This window comes from Oratosquilla oratoria, chromosome 29 (genome assembly GCF_046742065.1).
Source record: "Oratosquilla oratoria isolate Oo_2021 chromosome 29, ASM4674206v1, whole genome shotgun sequence".
In the NCBI taxonomy this organism is placed as follows: Eukaryota; Metazoa; Arthropoda; class Malacostraca; order Stomatopoda; family Squillidae; genus Oratosquilla; species Oratosquilla oratoria.
This window is the reverse complement of record NC_134805.1, coordinates 38,662,365-38,683,241: the sequence shown is the minus strand read 5'-3', so window position 1 is coordinate 38,683,241 and position 20,877 is coordinate 38,662,365. Positions and strand designations below refer to the sequence as shown.

Sequence of the window (20,877 nt, the reverse complement as noted above, 5' to 3'; positions counted from 1 at the left end):
TATTGATAAAGTTTTGCCAATTTTGTGTTTTTTGTTCATGTATTTTATTGGCAATCACAGTGTTTAGTGTTTGTATTTGGTCTGCTATGTTTTGAGGGATAGGTGTGGGGGTATCGTGTTTAAGTGTGTCACGTTGTCTGATGAGGCCTTGGATTTCTGGTGTGAAGTTGGGGTTGTGTGATTTTCTGTTGCCTCTAGGGATGTATCTCTTGTCTGCGTTTTGTATGATTGTATTAAAAGCGTGCACAGCATTGTTTATGTTTGTGATTGGTCTTCGTATAGTTTATCAGTTAGGCTAGGGATCAATTGCTTGTTCTTTGTTTCTTCTTGATCTTGTTTATAGCCTTCATTTTTGCATAAACCACTGCTACTTCATATCGTTTAAGCTTGCTTAAGTTTCTTCCTCACTTCTGTCTATGTGTGTGCTTCCAGGACAACTGGAAGCATGTAGGTCTTGTATCCTTCTAGTTGTAAGTTTGAGTTCCACACTTCTCTCCAAATGCCAGCAGTGACTGTTACCAGCCAAAAACAGTCCAAGTACCTAAGGTAAAGGTAACAGCTTCAGTCACAGCTACGTGCCTATTGGCGTATGCTTCTGACCTAATTCTGCTGGTTATAGTGCAACTGTTCTACACTGATACATCACAGAGAGATCTATGTAGGGAGTCTGAGAACCATTGCAGGCAGGAGTGGGACAGGGATTTTGTACTCATTGAAACTTGATGCAGCAGTTATTATTATTATTGTTATTATAAGATTTTGACCCTTAATGTATTTTACTAATTAGTTTACATACACTACTTTAAGAATTTGATTATTGCTTTTCTTGGAGGCTAATTTAAAACCCTTTCATTTTGTATGTTGATATAGTATGGTTGAGAAAAAATAATACTGAAATTGCCTTTGTGGTTTGGCATGGTTATGAATAATAATTGTTGCACACAACATTACATATTTCTTCATTAAATGTAGGTGCAAAACGTGTAAGCGGATAAGTCATGTATGTTAGGGCTCATTATTGGCGAATGGCCAAGAAACACTGGCAGAACCCTGTAGGTCCATAGCTCAACAGGATATTACTAAATTTAAGGGAGATAATTCACAGTGGTTGCCATGTGTGAGTAGTTTTGTACTTTGTTTAGATACTTGCTCCCTAAATACCAAAAATTACAAGATGGCTACCCCTGAAACTGAGAGTGTGATTATTCATCCTCTTTTGGATCCCTTTTTGAGAACGCTTAAGTAAATGCATTTCTGTGGTTCCATATAATTTAGAAATGAAGCCAGGACGTAATATAGTATTTACTCTGTCTTTTATTTCTTTATTTACATTTTCTATTTTCATCCTAAGTTACCTTTTTAAGTAACCACATGGTTTGATGCTATACTATCATAGTGTGAAGATAGTTTTAGTTGATGTGATTAAGCTTTTGTCCTAATTTCAGAGGTGATGATAATGATGGAAGACAGTGTGTAACATAGTGTTGTGTTCTGTAAGTGTGCATGAAAGATAAACTTGAGTGGCTTAATTGTTGGTCCATTTGCTTTTGTTGGTAATAGATGGATGTGTTGACATATCACTTTTTTTTTTTTTTTTATTAAGATGTTAAAGTTGGAATGAATGGATAGCAAACTTGTTTTGATAAGTCATGTAATAAGTATTGCTCTAGAGGTGTAATGTATGCAAATGCAAGTACTGATGTTTGATAAAGTTATGTCAGTTGGTCTGTTAATTTGTTGTGGACATGGACTGTCAGTAGGTGTTGATGTAAGTGATGAATATACGTCTTCTTAGAGGCTGTAACTATTGAAGTAGGAAGCCATCTTTAATGGGTCTTTTTTTAGAGAATGTAAACATTTTAATATTATTTGGGATTTGAGGTGAAAGAGCCAAGATGCTTGTAAGCATAGGTGCCCAGGTTATATTCTAAGAAACTCTCATTCACATAATGCATTATTATCAGAGAAGAGATGTAATATTAACAAATTGAATGAGAGAGAACCCATAGTTTTATGCACATACCGGGTAATTTTCAGAAACAGTGGCAAGCTACATAAAGAAGTGGTGAATGTTAGGGAAAATATTTGTGTAATCTAATATAGGTGAATGTCTGGAAAGAGGAATGGGATTTGATGTGACATACATTGCAGATGGCGGAACTGGGTCATCCGGGGTATCTTCACATGGGTCATGATTGGTGGCTTCTGTCTCATCATATGGGGAGGACCTCTTGCACTCATGGTCACAGTAAGTAGACAACCCGTGTATCAGCCTTCCTCGTAACCTCCACCAAAATTTTTTGTATGCATTCACTACACTTTACTCTCCCACCTTTCCTCCCTCCCCTCCTTTCTTCCTTTCCCTCTGAAGAATTGTATTAAAAAAAAAAAAAGAAAAAAAAAAGTTTCTCTTTATGGCTCTTGTATAAGGCTCCCTCACTAACCTTTCATAGAACGTAGAGGAATACTTACAAGTGTTGCCTCCAGCAAAGCTGAGGAGATAATACATTCGGAAGAGGATGAGTTAACAAGATTGCATATAGGAATAGGAATTACAGGCAGTAGGTGGGAAGCTGGGGAAACGCTAAACAATCTACTGTATGTTACCATGTACAGGACAACCTGTCTATAGGACACTCCCCGATATTCCCCAAAAAAGCACAAATACATTTCCACATACTCTTTGTTACTAACTTCTGTACCTTATAAGATATAGAATTGAATTAGTAAATGCATGATATTCATGTAATTAGGAGACACTCTATCTAAAAGGAATTATTAAGTGAAATATTTTGGTTAGAAGAAAAAGTGTGCATGTAGCTTTAAATATACGAGTACCAGGTTGATAAGTAATATCTTAATCTCTTTCCCTCGCTTTTGGGGGTAGGGGGGTCACTGTGTATGTAAAGGTTAATTTGCAAGGAAGTGAACATGAAAATAGTCAACAAAGAAAAGTCTTGACCTCTCAAGTATCCTGTCCCATGGTAGCTGGTCACCCGAGAACTAGGTCACTTTCATTCATATGCAAGTAGTCCCCTAAACCAGGGGTTCTCAACCTTTTTACTCTGTATACCCTGTGCTTATGTCTTGCTGTTTTTTATCCTCCTAGAAATCCCATCACTAGTGAGTAGAACCCAAGTGCATCGACAAACTATCACTAGTTTTCAATTCATAGTCCTATTTGTGAACTACTGTGGCTCACAAGGGTTCATTGAACCATAGGTTGAGAACCACTGCCCTAAACCATCCCCCATCCTAGTATTTACCTCTCCCAACACTCACTCCATCCATTCATTTACTAGCTTTGTTTTATCAAGATATCTTTGATAAATACTAATGTTTTTGTTGGCAAATTTAAGTGTATGTTTATCGACCACACAGTTCATAAATTGAAAGTGAATATAGAAACTCAGAAGGTAAATAATAGGTTAGCTAAACTATCATCTCAAATGTATAAAAGACAAGAAACCTTTTTCATGGAACTGAGAATACACATACTTAAATGTACTAATGATAAAATTTCACATTTTTGTGTCCAAAAAATATTGAAATGTCACCTCTGTGAAGGGAAGAAATATATATTTTTTATATATATTTACCTATTGGTTCGTTTATTATTTATTTATAGCATAAGATAAAGGAAGCAAAGAGAAGAGCAGATGTGAAATGGGGAAAGAGTATGACAAAATTTTGAAAGTAAAAAAAGATGTTTTGGAAGGAAGCTAAAAGAGTAAGATGAGGCGAATCAAGTAGAGAAGAAAAGGTAAAAGGTGCAGATGGAGAGATGACAATGGAAGAGAAGGCAGTGAGAGGAAGGTGGGGAGGGTATTTTAGGGAGTTGCTAAATGTGAAGAAGAATAGGGAGGGAAAGGTAGTTGCAGTGGGAAGCGATAAGAAAATGAGTGATAAGTGAGGAAAATGGAGGAGAAATAGGGAAGGATGAAGTGAAAGCAGCTGTTAAGATGATGAGAATAGGTAAGGCACCTGGGTTGGATGGATGCCATGCAGAATGTCTGAAGAAAGGAGGTACAGTTATGGTGGACTGGCTGGTGAGGTTATTTAATGTTTGTTTAAGAGAGGGTAGAGTGCTGGAGGACTGGAGGAGTGCCTGTATAGTTCCTCTTTACAAAGGAAAGGGGGACAAGTGTGAGTGTAGTAGTTCAAGAGGGATCAGCTTGTTGAGTGTAGTTGGGAAGGCTTATGGGAGGGTCTTGATTGAGAGGATTAGGAGAGGAAGAGAGGGAGTAATTGGTGAGGAACAGTGTGGTTTTAGGACAGGTAGGGGATGTGTAGATCAGATTTTTGTGGTAAGACAGATATGTGAGAAAGCTATAGGAAAAGGTAAGGATGTTTTTTGGGCTTTTATGGATCTGGAAAAGGCTTACGACAGGGTAGACAGGAAGGTACTGTGGGAGATACTGCAGATATATGGGATAGGAGGAAAGCTTTTAAGAACAGTCAAGAGCTTTTATGAGAGTAGTAGAGCTTGTGTTAGGATTAGAAATGGAGAGAGTGAATGGTTTGAGGTAAAGGTGGGACTTCATCAGGGATGTGTTATGTCACCCTGGCTGTTCAATCTTTACATGGATGGGGTGGTGCGAGAGGTGAATGCAAGGGTAGTGGGTTGGGTTGGAGAAGATTTAAGAAAATGGAGAAAAGTGGGAGGTGAGCCAGTTGTTGTTTGCCGACAACACTGCGCTTGTAGCAGGATCAGAGGAGGGATTGAGGAAGTTGGTGACAGAGTTTGAGAAGGTGTGTGAAAGTAGGAAGCTGAAGATAAATGTGGGCAAAAGTAAGGTGATGAGATGCACAAGGGGAGAGAGTGACAGTAGTTTGGAAGTGAGCATTAAGGGTGAAAAACTGGAGGAAGTGGATAGTTTTAGATACTTGGGTGCGAATGTGACAGGAAAGGGAGGAGTGGGGGTGGAGGTAGAATGTAGATTGAGAGAAGCAAGTAAATGCCTTGGTGGATTAAAAAGTGTAATGAGAATAGACATCTGGGAATGGATGCTAAGAAGAGGTTATATGAAGGAGTGATTGTGCCAACAGCAATGTACAGGGCAGAAACATGGAACATGAGAGAGGAAGAGAGAAGGAGTTTGAATGTGTTTGAGATGAAATGTCTGAGAAGTATGATAGGGGTTACTAGGCTAGATAGAGTGAGAAATGAGGAGGTGAGGAGGAGAATAGGAGTGGAAAAGGAGCTGGGAGATAGGGATGATGAAAAAGTATTAGGATGGTTTGGACACATGGAAAGAATGAGTGAAGAAAGATTAGTAAAAGAAGTGTGGAAGGAGTGAATATGAAGGGACATCCTAGGATGAGATGGATGGATGGGCTGAAAGGGGCTTTACAAAAGAGAGGAATGTCCATAGAGGAAGGATGGGAGAGGACAGAAGATAGGGGTGAATGGAGAAGGGTTGTGTATAGATGAGGCTGTGATGCATGAGGGGGAGTGGGTGGGGGATGAGGAGTGAGGGGACAGAGACGGGGGGTCGCCGAATTTATGAAGCGGCCTTGCTGTGGTCTTGCAACACTGCTTCTGACCCAGGGCAGTGGACAGGATGCAGGGATGACCCGTCATCCAGGAGGTGCCAAGATAGGAGGGAGGGTGGAGGGGAAATGAAATGGGTGGGAGTGTTTTCTATGCCTTTTTCTTTTTGGCTACCCCCCATGTAAGGGGGAAAAAGCCTTTGGTATATGTATGTATGTATCTATTTATTATATTTTATATAACCTGTCTGGGGTTTTGTGGATTAGATGTTTCTGGTAAAGCAGATATGTGAGAAAGTTTTAGGAAAAGGTAAGGATGTTTTTTTGGGCCTTTATGGGTTTGGAAAAGGGTTATGACAGACAGGAAGGCACTGAGAGTTATTGCAGATATATGGGATAGGAGGAAAGCTGTTAAGAGTAGTCAAGAGTTTTCACAAGAGTATTGGAGCCTTTGTTAGAATTAGAAATGGAGAGTGAGTGGTTTGAGAGGTGAGACTTCACCAGGTATGTGGCATGTTGCCTTGGCTGTTCAATTTATATTTGGATGGGGTGGTGCAAGGGTAATGGGCCAGGGATTGGAGAAGGTTAATGAGAGTGGAGAAAAGTGGGAAATAAGCCAGTTGTTGTTTGCTGATGGTACTGTGTTTGTAGCAGGATCAGAGGAGCAATTAAGGAAGTTAGTAACAGAGTTTGGGAAGGTGGGTGAAAGAAGGAAGTAAGGTGATAAGATGTACAAGGGGAGAATGTGGCAGCAAATTAGAAGCAAGTATTAAGGGAGAGACTGGAGGAAGTGGATAGCTTTAGATACTTGGGTACAAATATGGCAGGAAAGGGTGTAGTGGAGGGGAAGGTAGAATGTAGATTGAGAAAAGCAAGTAAATGTCATGGTGGATTAAAAAGTGTAATGAGAAATAGACATTTAGGAATGGATGCTAAGAAGAGATTGTACGAAGGAGTGGTTGTGATGGCAGCAATGTATGGGGCTGAAACATGGAGCATAAGAGAAGAGGAGTTTGAATAAAGGTGTTGAGATGAGGTGCCTGAGAAGTATGATAGGGGTTACTAGCCTGCATAAAGTGAGAAACGAAGAGGTAAGGAGGAGAGCAAAGGTGGAAAGGGAGTTGGGAGATAGGGATGGTTTGGACACATGAAAAGAATGAGTGAAGAAAGATTAGTAAAAGAGATGTGGAAGGCAGAGGGATAAAAGGGGCATTGGGAAAGAGGAGAATGTCTGTTGAGGAAGGAAGGGAGAAGACAGAAGTTAGGGGTGAATGGAGAATGGTTGTGTGATGCATGGAAAGGAGTGGGTAGGGGATGGGGGATGAAGGAGTATGTGTGAATAAAATTTTGACACAGCCCAAAGGGATCTCTCCCATCTTCTCTTTTTCTGCATGAGGAGACAGAGGGGGGCTTGCCAATTAAATGAAGTGGCCTTACTGTGGATGTGCTCTCTTGCAACACTGCCTCTTTCATGAGGAGACAGAGGGGGGGTTGCCAATTAAATGAAGTGGCCTTACTGTGGATGTGCTGTCTTGCAACACTGCCTCTTACCTAGGGCAATGGACGAGATGCAGGGATGACCCATCATACAGGAGCCAAGAAAAGAGGGAGGGAAGTGGGTGAATGGGAGTGGAATATGTGGGGATGGAATGGGTGGGAGTAGATTTTTTTTTTTCTGCTTCCCTTGTAAGGGGAAAATAGCCATTGGTGTATGTATGCATTTTATTTTTTATATTTTATTTTGTTAATTTATTTTATTTATTAATTATTTTTTCAGACCTTAATAGTGCAGGTATGGTGTTTCAAGGAAATTATCCACATAGGTTACTCGGTGTACCGTATCCACAATCTTCCCTGGTTTAGATCGCTGTCGTGGTGGTTCCTTATCACCAGCAACTACTTCTTCTATGGCGAGTCATTGGTTGACTACTTTGGAGTCATCTTTGCCAAAACGGTGAGTTGTCTTTCAAATTGTGGTGGTATGTATTATTTACAATAAAGCTATTCCCATTAATATTTGTATATACATGTGTATACCAAAAGGTGCTTTTCCTTGTATAAGGGGGTGGCCAATCAAGGCATGCACCCACCCTACACCCATTTGTTGCCCCTTTTTATCTTCATCCACTCAAGAAAAATGAAGAGAGCAAACAAAATATATTTACAACATTTTGACAGTCCTGCCTCTTTCCAGGAGTTCCTGCGCTCTTTGATCACCTACCACCGTTTCATTTCCTTCTCAATGTACATCATTGGCTTTGTGTGGTTTGTGCTCTCACTGAAGAAGCAGTACTACATGAAGCAGTTCTCCCTGTTTGGGTTCACTCACGTTGCTCTGCTCATTGTTGTCACGCAGAGCTACCTCATCATCAACAACATTTTCCAAGGACTCATCTGGTGAGCAGATGAAAGTTAGGTTTTAAGTACTCAGAAAATATAGTGGAGGATTTGTACAAAATTAATCCATAAAGTTGGTATATGAAAATCTCATTTAGTGTAATAGCATAAAAATTTGGTAGATTTTCCTTGTTTATATAAGGAGAGTGTCATTCTTCTTAAATACATATAATAGAAGGCCATTCCCACCTTCAACTTTGCATGATAAATGTTTTAATTAACTGTTTCCTGCAGTAGATATTTTCCTTAATTGTTGTTGGTTGTATAATGTCACCATGGTTGTTCAACATGTATATAGATGATGATTTGGTGCAGAAGGTAAACATAAGGGTGCTGGGTAAGTGTTTGGAGCTGGTAAATGAGAGTGAAAGATAAGGGAAGGTGAGCCATTTATTGTTTGTGAGTGACACTGCACTTGCAGCTGAGTGAGAGGATAAACTGAAGTCAGTGATGGAGTTTGGGAAGGTATATGGGAGGAAAAAGCTGAAAGTAAATTTTGACAAAAGTAATGAGATGTATGATGTGTGATGAAGGGGGGTTGGTTAAACCAGCTTTGGCTGTCAGAGCCTTCTTTGGAGGTGATGTTTCTTGTATTACCTCTGACCTGTGCAGTGGGCAGGAGACAGGGATGACCCATCATCCACAAGGATCTAAGATGGAAGGAACAACAAATGGGTGTGGGATGGGAAGGGCAAAAGATGGGGGTGTATGCTTAATTGTTGATTTATTTCAGAGCTAACTTGTTGTGATTTGGTTATTACAGGTTCATCGTCCCAGTATCCATGATTGTAATCAATGATGTCATGGCCTACATGTTTGGATTCTTCTTTGGTAAGACGCCGCTAATTCAGCTAAGCCCCAAGAAGACCTGGGAGGGTTTTATTGGAGGAGGCATTTCTACAGTGTTGCTGGGCATGGCGGTAAGTAACAAAACAATCCCTCTAAATATATTAGATATATATTTGTGTCCCATCCTCTTGTACAGATTTAGTGAAACTATATGTGCACTTCAGTTCACCAGTACACCCCCATAGACACACATTAAACAATCTCACCAACCATTTTGCAATAACTGCTATACCCTTGGTCAGATATTCCACATGACAACCATCCACCCCAGCTATGTACTCTATCTGAATATGAAATTGATCATAATTGGAGACATGTGTGCATGAAAAGGCAAAGCTGTATTTCTTTTTCTACGTGTAGGTTTGTTGGAAATACATATATCAAGGGCTTTTTCCCCCTCACAAGGGAGGTAGCCAAAGTCAAATGCATAAAATCCACTCCCACCCATTTCATCCCCATATACTCCTCTCCCATTCACCACCCCTCCCTCCCTTGTTTCTTGGCTCCTCCTGGATGATGGGTCATCCCTGCATCTCACCCACTGCTCTGGGTTAGAAGCAATACAAGACACAGTAAATCCACAGCAAGGCTGCTTCACTTAATTGGTAACCCCCCTTCTCTGCAGAAAAAGAGAAGAGAGGGAGAAATCCCTTTGGGCTGCATCAGAATATCATTCACACATACTCCCTCATCCCCCCCCCCCAAGCCACACCCACTCCCTTCCATGCATCACAGCTTCATCCATACGAACCATTCTCCACTCACTCCTGTCTTCTGTTTTCTCCCTTCCTTCCTTAACAGACATTCCCCTCTTTCCCAACACCCCTTTTACCTCATCCAGCCATCTCATTCTTGGTTGCCACCTCATGTTCACTCCCTCCACCTCTGCCTTCCACACCTCTTTTACTAATTTTTCTTCATTCATTCTATCCATGTGTCTAAAACATCATCCCAATACGCTTTCATCAACCTTATCTCCCAACTCCCTTTCCACCCCTGCTCTTTTCCTCACCTCTTCATTTTTCACTCTATTTAGCCTTGTAACCCCTACTATACTTCTCAGGCATTTCATCTCAAACACGTTTAAATTCTTCCTCTCTTATGTTCCATATTTCTGCCCCATACAGTGCTATTGGCACAATCACTCCTTCATACAATCTCCTCTTAACATCCATTCCCAAAATAGTCCATGTATACTTTGACACTAGGAGGTTCTAGATTTTTAGGCATCCTTTTACTTTAATGAGACACACTTTGTAGAAGTAAACATTAGAAAAATTATACAATAAAAGGAAAATGTGCAGGTTTTACTTGGTTCTCTTTTACAGCTGTCCTACTTCCTCTGCCAATTCAACTACTTTGTGTGTGCCGTGGAATTTAACGAGTCTGAAGACCACCTGAACTATGACTGTGACCCCACACCAACATTCAAGCCACAGGAGTATGCCCTTCCTGAAACCTTGGCCAACTTCATGTCTTTGGTAAATTTCATTCATGTTGTATGAAAATGGTCTATATTTGATCACCTTCAGTACTTAGATTCCTGAAAGGGTATGTTGATTGCTCATGGAGCCTCATTAAATGGAAGAGCAGAGAATAACAAAGCTGTAGCCAAAGAAATACAAGTATCTGTAATACATGTAAAACTATGCTAATTTCTTTTGATTAATTCAATCTGTTCTTGTTGGTGCTATTTCAGTTGGGGTTGAAGAAGACTATATCAATGTATCCATTTGTGTTCCACTCTGTAGCCCTTTCACTATTCAGTAGTGTCATAGGGCCATTTGGTGGATTTTTTGCTAGTGGCTTCAAGCGGGCTTTCAAAATCAAGGTAAAGTAATAAAGTTTCCAGAAATGGACTAATTTTTGTCTTGGTATAGCCAGTGATGAACTAAGGATAGTGGTTATTTTTAGAAGATAAATTTGGAATATTTTTAACTTGGTTTAACCAATGATGAACTGAGAGGCTTTTTTTAAACAACTTCTTTTGTTTCAAGGACTTTGGTGATGTGATTCCTGGCCATGGTGGGATGATGGACAGATTTGACTGCCAGTTCCTCATGGCCACATTTGTCAATGTGTACATCAAATCATTTATTGCTGAGATGTCACCCCTAAGACTATTGCAAAAGGTGAGTAAAACTAGACATTTTTGGTGAATAAAAGCTTATTACTCAGCAGGTTGTGTGGTGTCTTTAAGGGAAGATTTCATAGTTTTTATAAGGGTGTATGAGAACAAAAATTTAGAATGTGGGCTAAAGTAGTGACAATAGGAATAAATATCCAAACTATATACAGGATACATACCAGCAGCATTCTACTCCAATATAATCAACATACCACAAGCCAAAAAAAAAAATAATAATAATACATATACCAATGGCTATTTCCCCCTTACAATGGAGGTAGCCAAAAAACAAAGACATAAAATCCACTCCCACCCATTCCATCCCCACATACTCCACTCCCATTCACCCCCCTCCCTCCCTCTTATCTTGGCTCCTGGATGATGGGTCATCCCTGCATCTTGCTCACTGCCCTGGGTCAGAAGCAGTGTTGCAAGACACAGCACATCCACAGCAAGGCAGCTTCATTTAATCAGTGACCCCCATCTCCATTTCCTCATGCAGAAAAAGAGAAGACAGGAAGAAATCTCTTTAGGGTGCATCAAAATATTATTCATGCATACTCTCACTCCCCATCCCCCACCCATTTCCATGCATCACAGCATCATCCATACACAACCATTCTCCATTCACACCTATCTTCTGTTTTCTCCCTTCCTCCCTCTTTCCCAATGCCCCTTTTACCCCATCCATCCATCCATCTCATCCTTGGTCGCCCCTCGTGTTCACTCCTTTCACCTCTGCCTTCCACACCTCTTTTTCTAATCTTTCTTCACTCATTCTTTACATGTGTCCAAACCATCCCAATGCTCTTTCATCAACCCTATCTCCTAACTCCCTTTCCACCCCCGCTCTCCTCCTCACCTTGTTTCTCACTCTATCCAACCTAGTAACCCCTCAGGCACCTCATCTTAAACACATTCAAACTCCTCTCTTCCTCTCTTATGTTCCATGTTTCTGCCTCATACAGTGATGTTGGCACAATCATTCCTTCATACAATCTCCTCTTAGCATCCATTCTCAAATGTCTATTTCTCATTACACTTTTTAATCCCCCAAGGCATTTATTTGCTTCTCTCAACCTACATTCTACCTCCACTCCTCCCTTTCATGCCACATTCGCACCCAAGTGTCTAAAACTAGATAAATAAAAAAAAATCTACCTACATATATACCAGAGGTTTCTTTCCCCTTATAAGGGAGGTTGTTGTTGTTGTTGTCGTTCCCTAGACTGTCTGTCCGAGCAGTCCCGTCTCCCCAAGGAAGGCCACAGCCGAGACTGGGTTTTCCCACAAATCCTTTATAGAGTGTATGTTGTGTTGTTTGCGTGCATGATTGTGTATAATGCAGTCTTCCATTATGTGTTGTATGGTATGGGGTGAAGTGTTACATCCTGGGCAGCTGTTCACAACACGGTCGTCCAGCCTCCTCTGGTAGCTTAGAAGTGCTGGGTGGTGACCGCATCGCAGTCTGGCCAAGTGGACTCTGTCCTTACGTGGGAGAGAGGATTCAGAAGGGTGGATATCAGGGGGTCTGGCATGCAGCAGTGTGTTGTCTTTCAGTGTGTTAATGGAGCGGTGAGTGATATGATTATGAATATGTTTCCGGAGGCTGGTATTTGGTGGTTGTGGAGGAAGAGAAGAGAGTATCTTTGTGTAATAAAGGTCTTTGGGTGTTGTTTTAATGTTTCTTGGTGTGTGTGGGTGTTCTGCTATGTAGTGTAACGGGTGTGATGTGTTTGTGGTGGCTGCAGCAAGTGTTTGTGTGCCTCTCATGTCGAGGTGGTCCTTGACTTTGAGGACTTTTGTTTCATGGTGTAAATGGTCTGTAGGTGATGTATTTGTGCAGCCTGTAATTGTTTTTAGGGCTTTGTTTTGTATGATTTGAAGGGTGTTGTGGTGTGTCTCACTGAGATTAGGAGCCCATGCAGGACTCGCATAATTCATCACTGAGCGTATACATTGTTTGTATATTGTTATATTAGTTTCTTTGTTTTGTCCAAATGTTGTTCCAGTGATTGACTTAAGTGCGTTAAGTCTAGGTGTGCATTTGTTTTTTATGTTTGTGAGGTGTTGTTTGAAAGACATGGATGTATCGTATGTTACACCAAGAATTTTCGGTGTGTTTGTGTGTGGTATTAGAGTGTTGTTGATGTAGAGATGAGGTATGTATTTGTGTTCTTTTGTCCAGTTGGTGAGAAGTGTTGCTGTAGATTTGGTTGGAGCTATTTTGAGTCTGTTTGTGATGAACCATGTGTTGAGTGTGTCAAGGTAAGGCTGGATTATTTCTGCAGCTTTGTCTGTGTTACGATGTGTGCATGTGATTGTTATGTCGTCTGCGTAAGAAGAGATTTGTATTTCTGAGGTGTCTGGCGTGGGTAAGTCATGCATGTATAGATTAAATAATGTGGGGGATAGAACTGAGCCCTGCGGTACTCCGTTCTTAATGTTTCTGATGTGCGATGATTGGCCATTATATGACACCTGAGCATTCCTGCCTGCCAGATAATTGGCCAGCCATCTTTTGGTGTTATTGTGCATGTCTGTGTTATATATTTTATTTGTTAGGTTGTGGCGGGGGATAGCATCAAAAGCTTTACTAATGTCCAATGTTATAAGAAGTGTTCTGTGGTGGGGCCTATCTGAATTGATGCCATCAAAAATTCTTTGTGTGAGGTTTGTCAGAAGAGTGTTTGTGGAGTGTAGTGGCCTAAAACCGTGTTGTGAGTCAGCAAGGGGAATATATGGTGTGACAAGTTTAAGTATTAGGCGTTCAATGACTTTAGAGGGGGTGCAGAGAAGTGTGATTGGGCGGTGCGATGATGGGATTGTTGGGTCTTTGTTCGGTTTTGGGATGGTGATTATTTTACCATGCTTCCAGATGTCGGGTATAGTGTTGTGTGAATAGCTGTAGTTTGCAATGTTTGTGAGTGCGTGTATACCTTGTGGTCCAATGTGTTTTAGGTGGATGTTGCTTATGTTATCAGGGCCACAGGCAGATGAGTGCTTGAGACTATGCATTATGAGTTTTGTCTGACTGTCTATGAAGGGTGTATAGTCTGAGTCTGTGGGAAAGTCTTTCTTACGTCGAATGGTGCGTCGGTCGTCAGGGTGAGATGTAAGATGGCTCGTCTGTGCAAAATGACGTATGAGTGCGTTTGCTTGTTGTCTGTTTGAGGGTAGATTATCTGTTGTTGTGATTATTGCTGCGTGAGAGCGTGTAGTGTTAGTGTTGGATAGTGTGATGCTGTTGAGTGTTTTGTACAATTTGCTGGTGTTTGTTTTGTGATCAAGTGTATTGATAAAGTTTTGCCAATTTTGTGTTTTTTGTTCATGTATTTTATTGGCAATCACAGTGTTTAGTGTTTGTATTTGGTCTGCTATGTTTTGAGGGATAGGTGTGGGGGTATCGTGTTTAAGTGTGTCACGTTGTCTGATGAGGCCTTGGATTTCTGGTGTGAAGTTGGGGTTGTGTGATTTTCTGTTGCCTCTAGGGATGTATCTCTTGTCTGCATTTTGTATGATTGTATTAAAAGCGTGCACAGCATTGTTTATGTTTGTGATTGGTGTACTGTTAAGTGTTTCAAAATGTTGTTCTGTCTCTTCATTAAAGGCTTCCCAGTTAGCTCTCTTGTAATTGGTGTAAGTGTGTCTGTGGCCAGCTGGGGTGCATCTTGTTTTGGTGGTGATGATGATTGGAAGGTGGTCAGAACCAAGGGCTCCGACCACTCTCCATGATGTTGTTGGGGTTAGGCAGGGGGAGCAAAAGGTGATATCAGGAGAGGAGGGAGTGTAGAGGGCTTGGTATGGGATATGTGTATGATTATGCGTGTTGTTCATGATAGTCAATGAGTCGAGTTGAGTCTGTATATCAAGCCCTCTGTCTGTGTCGGGGTTGTCGACAAACCAGGCAGACGACTTGGCGTTGAAGTCACCACCCATGATCAGGTTGGGGATTGAGGTTAGTTGGCTGAGCTGAGGTCTGAAGGTGTTTGGAACTGTGGGGGATGATTGGGGGGGAATGTACATGTTAACTATTGTTAGTGTTGAATTGTTGCCTGTGCGGATACGAATGGATTGGGTTTCTGTTGTGTTATCTGTGGTAGGGAGGAGAATTTTGGTTGTGGCACTTGTGTCCACAAAACAGATGGAATGGTGGATCAGGGTGACGAGTCCACCGCCATTGCCGTCAGTCCGGTCTTGTCTGATGGTGGTGTAATTATGAAATGATGGTGTTTTGTGTGAGTGTCTTAATTTTGTTTCTTGTAGAATTGCAATGTGTATGTTGTGTTGTTTAAGAAAGTGTTCAAGTTCATGTTTTTTAGTGTTAATACCGTCAATGTTGTGTTGTAATATGTTGATGTTGTGTGTTTTGTATGTGTTGTATGTTGCCGTTTGGGGTTGAGGTTGGGGTGGTAGTGGGGAAGGTGTAGGATCTGGGTCAGAGGGGGGGAAAGGAGAGATCGGGGACAAAGGAAGGGGAGTACTAATCGGGGGTAAGGGCAAGGGGAAATTGGGAGTGGGTAAGGGTGTTGGCTGTGGTTGGGGAGGTGGGATTGGGGTTACTGGAGGGCAGGTAGAACATATCCAAGTGTTTGTGTATTGGTTTGTGTCAGCAAGTGTTGTACAAGTGAGGTGGGCCCAGTTTTTGCACATATTGCACTGAACTGAGCCCTTTGTCTGTTTGCTCGAAGTAATGGGTTTAGAGCATGTTGGGCATGTGTATTTTGTGGTGGGCCCAGGATTGCTCTCTACATCTCCGGCTAAAAGTAGAAGAAGAGGGGTGATCGCCGGAAAATGACCCCTCAGTGCAGAAAAAACGTAACATTGTGTGTTGGAAAAAAAGGATTGTGGTACTCCCCCAGGTAGGCGTAGCTCCTCCTTGGGGATCGGTGCCATCTGCGTAGAGCTGATGGCCAGGGGTAAATGCTGCTGTTTGGCCCCCAACTCTTGGGGTTGGGGGGTGGTCCCACGACGTAGACGTTGCAGCTCCAGGACCCGTAGACGTTGCAGCTCCAGGACCTAAGGGAGGTTGTAAGCCAAGGCATGCACCCACCCTCCACCCATTCGTTTCCCTCTCATCTGAGCTCCTTATAGATGAAAGGGTCCTACCTGTCTCCTGGCCACTGCCTTGGTCAGAAGCAGTGGGCTTTTGAAGACTGGCCACCAAACTCCCTACTGCTGCAGACACCTCTTGACATAAACCCCACAGAAAAGTTCTTCCAAAAGAGAGCAAGAATCACATTAGCACAACTGCATTCAGGTCACCTTTCAGCACTAAAATAGCACCAACACAGAATAGCCCTGGCCACAGAAACAAACTACCCCAGATACAGTCATCACACAGAAGACTCCTAACACTATCCCATCCGTGCTCTATCCAAATAACATGTTTCTTCTGTAAGTGACTTAGGGGTCATTGTGGAGGCTGTTAACGACTTCAATACGAGTCAAATTCTTTTGCGCAGCACTGGCTGCCACATGAACAATTCATCATACTACTCGCATTATAAAGTCAATGCTATATTACTTGTTCTCTTTTACTCTTGAGTAATAACAAAGACAGAAAACATGATCAAACCAGTTCGCAGAATCCAGGGATGATTCATGTACAACTACAAAAAATATATATATAACCAAGAAGCTGATGCTGGCATCCTCATGTATACTCGCTCCTCGTGATGCCTACGTACGCGTCATTGTACCGAAGAAGTTAACAGTTGCTGGTATTCTGGGGACAACAGATTGATTGACTGATTTACTTTCCTCCTGTACTCTAAACCTCACCTCCACATCAACTCACTCCCACGTGACCCTCCGTCTCCTCCAGCCTCTCCCCCTTTGGTGCCATCCAATCACTTCTTTTATAGCTTCACCTTACTTTTACCCATCTTTACTCTCAACTCTCCTCACACACACACTTTCACAGTCACCAAAGAATTGCTTCAATCTCTGCTCAGACTACACATGTCACAGCTTTAGTTATGCTGTTTAAGGTGCAAAGTACTACATTGAGTCTATTAGCTTTTCTTTTTCTTTTGTTTTTTTCTTTTCTTTTTTCTTTCTTTGTCATTAATCCTGTTGCTGCACTGTTCATCTCCCCTTGGTGGAATGAAATAGCCTAACAGTACCCAGAATAAAGGCGATTGTCATTCACAGTAAATGGATCACAAGACAAGTTTAACCATTCCTGGGTTTCCTTTCTCTGAATAAGATAACCTGATAGCCGCCAGAATTAAGAATTATGTCTTCATTTGCAGTGTAAGAGGTTAACTGTGACTGGCTGCATATCACAGACATGTATTTTAAACACCGTACTCCATTTTTCAGGTGTATGTTTTGTCACCGGCGCAGCAGCTGCAGCTGTATATGATGCTCCAGGATTCGCTGATAGCACGTGGTATTCTACAGCCATAGTTATGCTCTAGTGCACCTTAGCCAACAACTTCCATCAAATGAAAAAGGTGGCAATAGCTTGTTGGGCTTGGCTGTGGACGCTGATCCAAGTGAATTGGAATTGCCAAATGTAACATAGGAACACATGCCTGAAAATCAGGAGAGTTGTGTACTGTCATAAAAGCTATCATGTTATATATATAAATATATATATATTGTAGATCTTTTATTCTAGATATGGAGAGATCGATGTCAGAGTATTGTTTATGTCTTCAGTATACAAGACAGCTTGGTACATTATGATTTTGTTCAATATCCAATTTTTATTTAGTTATTTTATTTATTTTTATTATTATTATTATTATATATATATATATATTTTTTTTTTTTTTTTTTTTTTTTTTTTTTTTTTTTTTTTTTTTTTTTGAGAAAAAAAAATTACATGAGAAATGCAAGCTTTGCAGAATACTGAAGAAAAGTATTTTCAATACTCGGTGGTATTGAACAGTTCCCCTCCTAGCAGACATGTAGAACAAGTTTTTAGTTGTATTAAAGTGAAAATGAAGCAAGTAGATCATGTTTAAAAGTCAAGTGCATTAGGCCAAAGCTCATTACATTCGCTGCAGAAATGTATTAGGCTTGTCACCTTTTGCAGAAGAATTTTCTTGGTGCAATATGCTGCAATCCTTCACAGTTATTGAAAAGTGAACGTAATGTGTGAGCCCTGTAGGCAGATAGAGACTGTGTGTCCAGTGAAATTTAAAAGGCTGGCAGTGGCAGCCTTTCACGAATGAATGTGCAATACAAAATTGCCATTGTTGAGCTTGGAAGGATGTCATGATTTTAGTGTGCATTTCATCTTGATCACTTTTTCTTCAAATATTTATCAGAAATGTTCATATATTTTATTCATCATCATATCCTTCATTAATGACATTTTATCACGTAATCTGGATTTGGGAAACCAAATGGTTACCGCTCCTGTGTGCGCAAGTTTTGTTTAAGAATAGACGTGTTCTTGCAGATTCTAGGGAGATCAGTTTTCCAGCATACCTAGAATTAACAAAGATGTGTATATTTTGCGTATAGGAAAGATGGAACTTAAGTTTTGGTAGTAGTGGGACAGATATACCTAACTAGGACATTTTGATCTCGGTCTTGATATTTTTCTTTTTTAATTTGAATGATCACAAAAATGAAAGCAAAATGTAAAATTAAGAACATGGAATATTATACCAAGTTAATTCAAACCTTTAAAAAAAAAATCAAAATTGATGTAAAAACCTGGCTTAATCAACATAGTTGACATCAATATAAGAAATCAAAGTATCAAGGCATTAAATGCCGAAGCCAAGGGTGTGCAGTAATGTCAAACTATAGTTGAAGGTACGGAAATATGCTGTTCTTTTTCATACTGTTTCCAAAATGAAAACTTTTCTCTGTATTGTGAAAAACAATGGGGGGAGGGGGACAGAAATATAGTAATATATTTATAATGCCACCCTTAACCAGTAAGAATATATTGAAAATCTTGAAAAAACCTATTTCAGCGTTGTAAGCTTTGGACCTGCCTCATAGTGTAGGTGTTTGCTCGTGTAGAATCCATTTTAGTATTTTCTGAAGTATTTATAAACAATGCAACATTTTCATTCAGGAAAATGTCATTTCCTTTATGTTATTTATACTCTTTATTCGAGGTGCATTCTCAAGGGGTTGACACTCCATCTCCAGACCAGACCCAAGATCTCTCTGTTAACTTCTCCTGCATTTCCCATCTTTCACGTCAACCCTAACATGACCCCCCCCCCCTCCTGAGAATCCTACTACTTTCAGCCAGTGATGTGAACCAGTCCTACATTGATAAAGCAAAGTTTTTCCTAGAGAGATCTGTGTGGGAGGGCCAGCCACTGTGGGGCAGTGGGATTTCAGTTAGTGAAACTCAAGGCAACAGTTAGCATACCTTATTCACAGCCAGAGTAAGGATTACCATTTATTGATATGTATATTATTTATGTGTGTGTATGTGTAGATGTATATAAATATATGTATGTGTGTGTGTGTGTGCATGTATATATATATATATATATATATACATATATGTATGTATGTATATATATATATATATATGTATATATATATATATGCATATATGTATGTATATATATATGTAATGTATATATGTATATATATATATGTATGTATATATGTATATATATATGTATGTATATATATATATATGTATATGTATGTATTATATATATGTATATATATATATATGTATATGTGTATATATATATTATATAATGTATATATATGTATATATATATATGTATATATTCTGTATATATATATATATATATATATGTATGTATATATTCTATATAATATATACATATATATGTATATATATGTGTATATATATATATATATATATATATATATATATTTACCTAGTTGTATTTACCTAGTTGTATTTTGCGGGAAGGGGAGCTATGCTCGTGTTGTCCCGCCTTTGTATCTTGCAGTGTCTAGTTTGTTTTTAAACTCATGAATGGTTTTTGCACATACTATTTCATTGTCCAGTTTGTTCCAAGTGTCCAAAACTCTATGAGGAAAACTGTTTTTCTTCAGTTCTCTTCTATAGCTATGTTTTTTTATTTTCTTTCCATGTCCTCTTGTGTTTCTTTTGTCCCAGTTAAGTAAGTTCTCACTATCGAGTACCTCTGTGCCTTTCATGATTCTGTAGATGGTCAATAGGTCACCTCTCTCTCTTCTTTGCTCCAGTGTCGGTAACTCCAGTTTAGCCAATCTCTCTTCGTATGATAGGTTTGCAAGTGCAGGTGCCATTTTTGTAGCTGCTCTTTGGATTCTTTCTATTTTCTTTATATTCTTTTTGGTACTGGGGGACCACAATGTCGCTGCATACTCTAATCTAGGCCTTATCAATGTAACCAATATTTTTTTCATCATGTCTTCGTCCAAGTATGTAAACGCCACTTTTATTGATCTTAGCAAATTGTAAGTCTCCCCGACAATTTTGTTAATCTGTATATCATAGGACAGGTCGTTCGTGATAATTACTCCCAAATCTTTTTCGGATCCTACTTTCTTTACTTCTTTGGTTCCAATTGTATATTTTCCTGATATTCTGTTTTTGCTTTTTCCAAACTCCATTATGCTACACTTCTTAGTATTAAAGTCCACTTCCCATTTCTGACTCCAGTTCCATACCCTATTTAGGTCTTCTTGCAGTGCTTCACAGTCCTCATCAGTTTCTATTTTCCTTAGCAGTTTGGCGTCATCGGCAAAGAAGCTCATGTAGCAGTTCACGTCCTCATCCATGTCATTCATATAGATAGCAAACATTATTGGTGCCAGCACAGATCCTTGCGGTACTCCACTGATCACCTCTTTCCAGTCTGAATATTTTTCTCTGAGCACTACTCTCATCTTTCTACCAGTCAGAAAGTCCTCTATCCATTTTAGTAGGTTTCCCTGTATTCCTCCTATGTGTTCCAGTTTTTTTAGTAGTTTTCTGTGTGGTACTTTGTCAAAGGCTTTTTGCAAGTCTAGGAATGCACAATCAGCCCATCCATTTCTTTCTTGCACTATGTCTA

General features: G+C 40.1%; 1 protein-coding gene across 2 annotated transcripts in view; it reads left to right on the top strand.

The window, feature by feature from the left end:
* The window catches only part of Cds (CDP-diacylglycerol synthase), an 88,205-nt gene extending 70,538 nt beyond the window's left edge, over positions 1-17,667 (top strand). For both annotated transcript variants that reach the window (XM_076212090.1, XM_076212091.1), the window contains 8 exons: positions 2,152-2,248; positions 7,271-7,447; positions 7,688-7,890; positions 8,654-8,810; positions 10,068-10,220; positions 10,439-10,570; positions 10,737-10,871; positions 17,195-17,667. In XM_076212090.1, the coding sequence (XP_076068205.1) occupies positions 2,152-2,248; positions 7,271-7,447; positions 7,688-7,890; positions 8,654-8,810; positions 10,068-10,220; positions 10,439-10,570; positions 10,737-10,871; positions 17,195-17,281 (1,141 nt within the window). In that variant the 3' untranslated portion in view covers positions 17,282-17,667. The remainder of the gene's footprint in view (positions 1-2,151; positions 2,249-7,270; positions 7,448-7,687; positions 7,891-8,653; positions 8,811-10,067; positions 10,221-10,438; positions 10,571-10,736; positions 10,872-17,194) is intronic.
* The last annotated feature ends 3,210 nt before the right edge of the window (positions 17,668-20,877 follow it).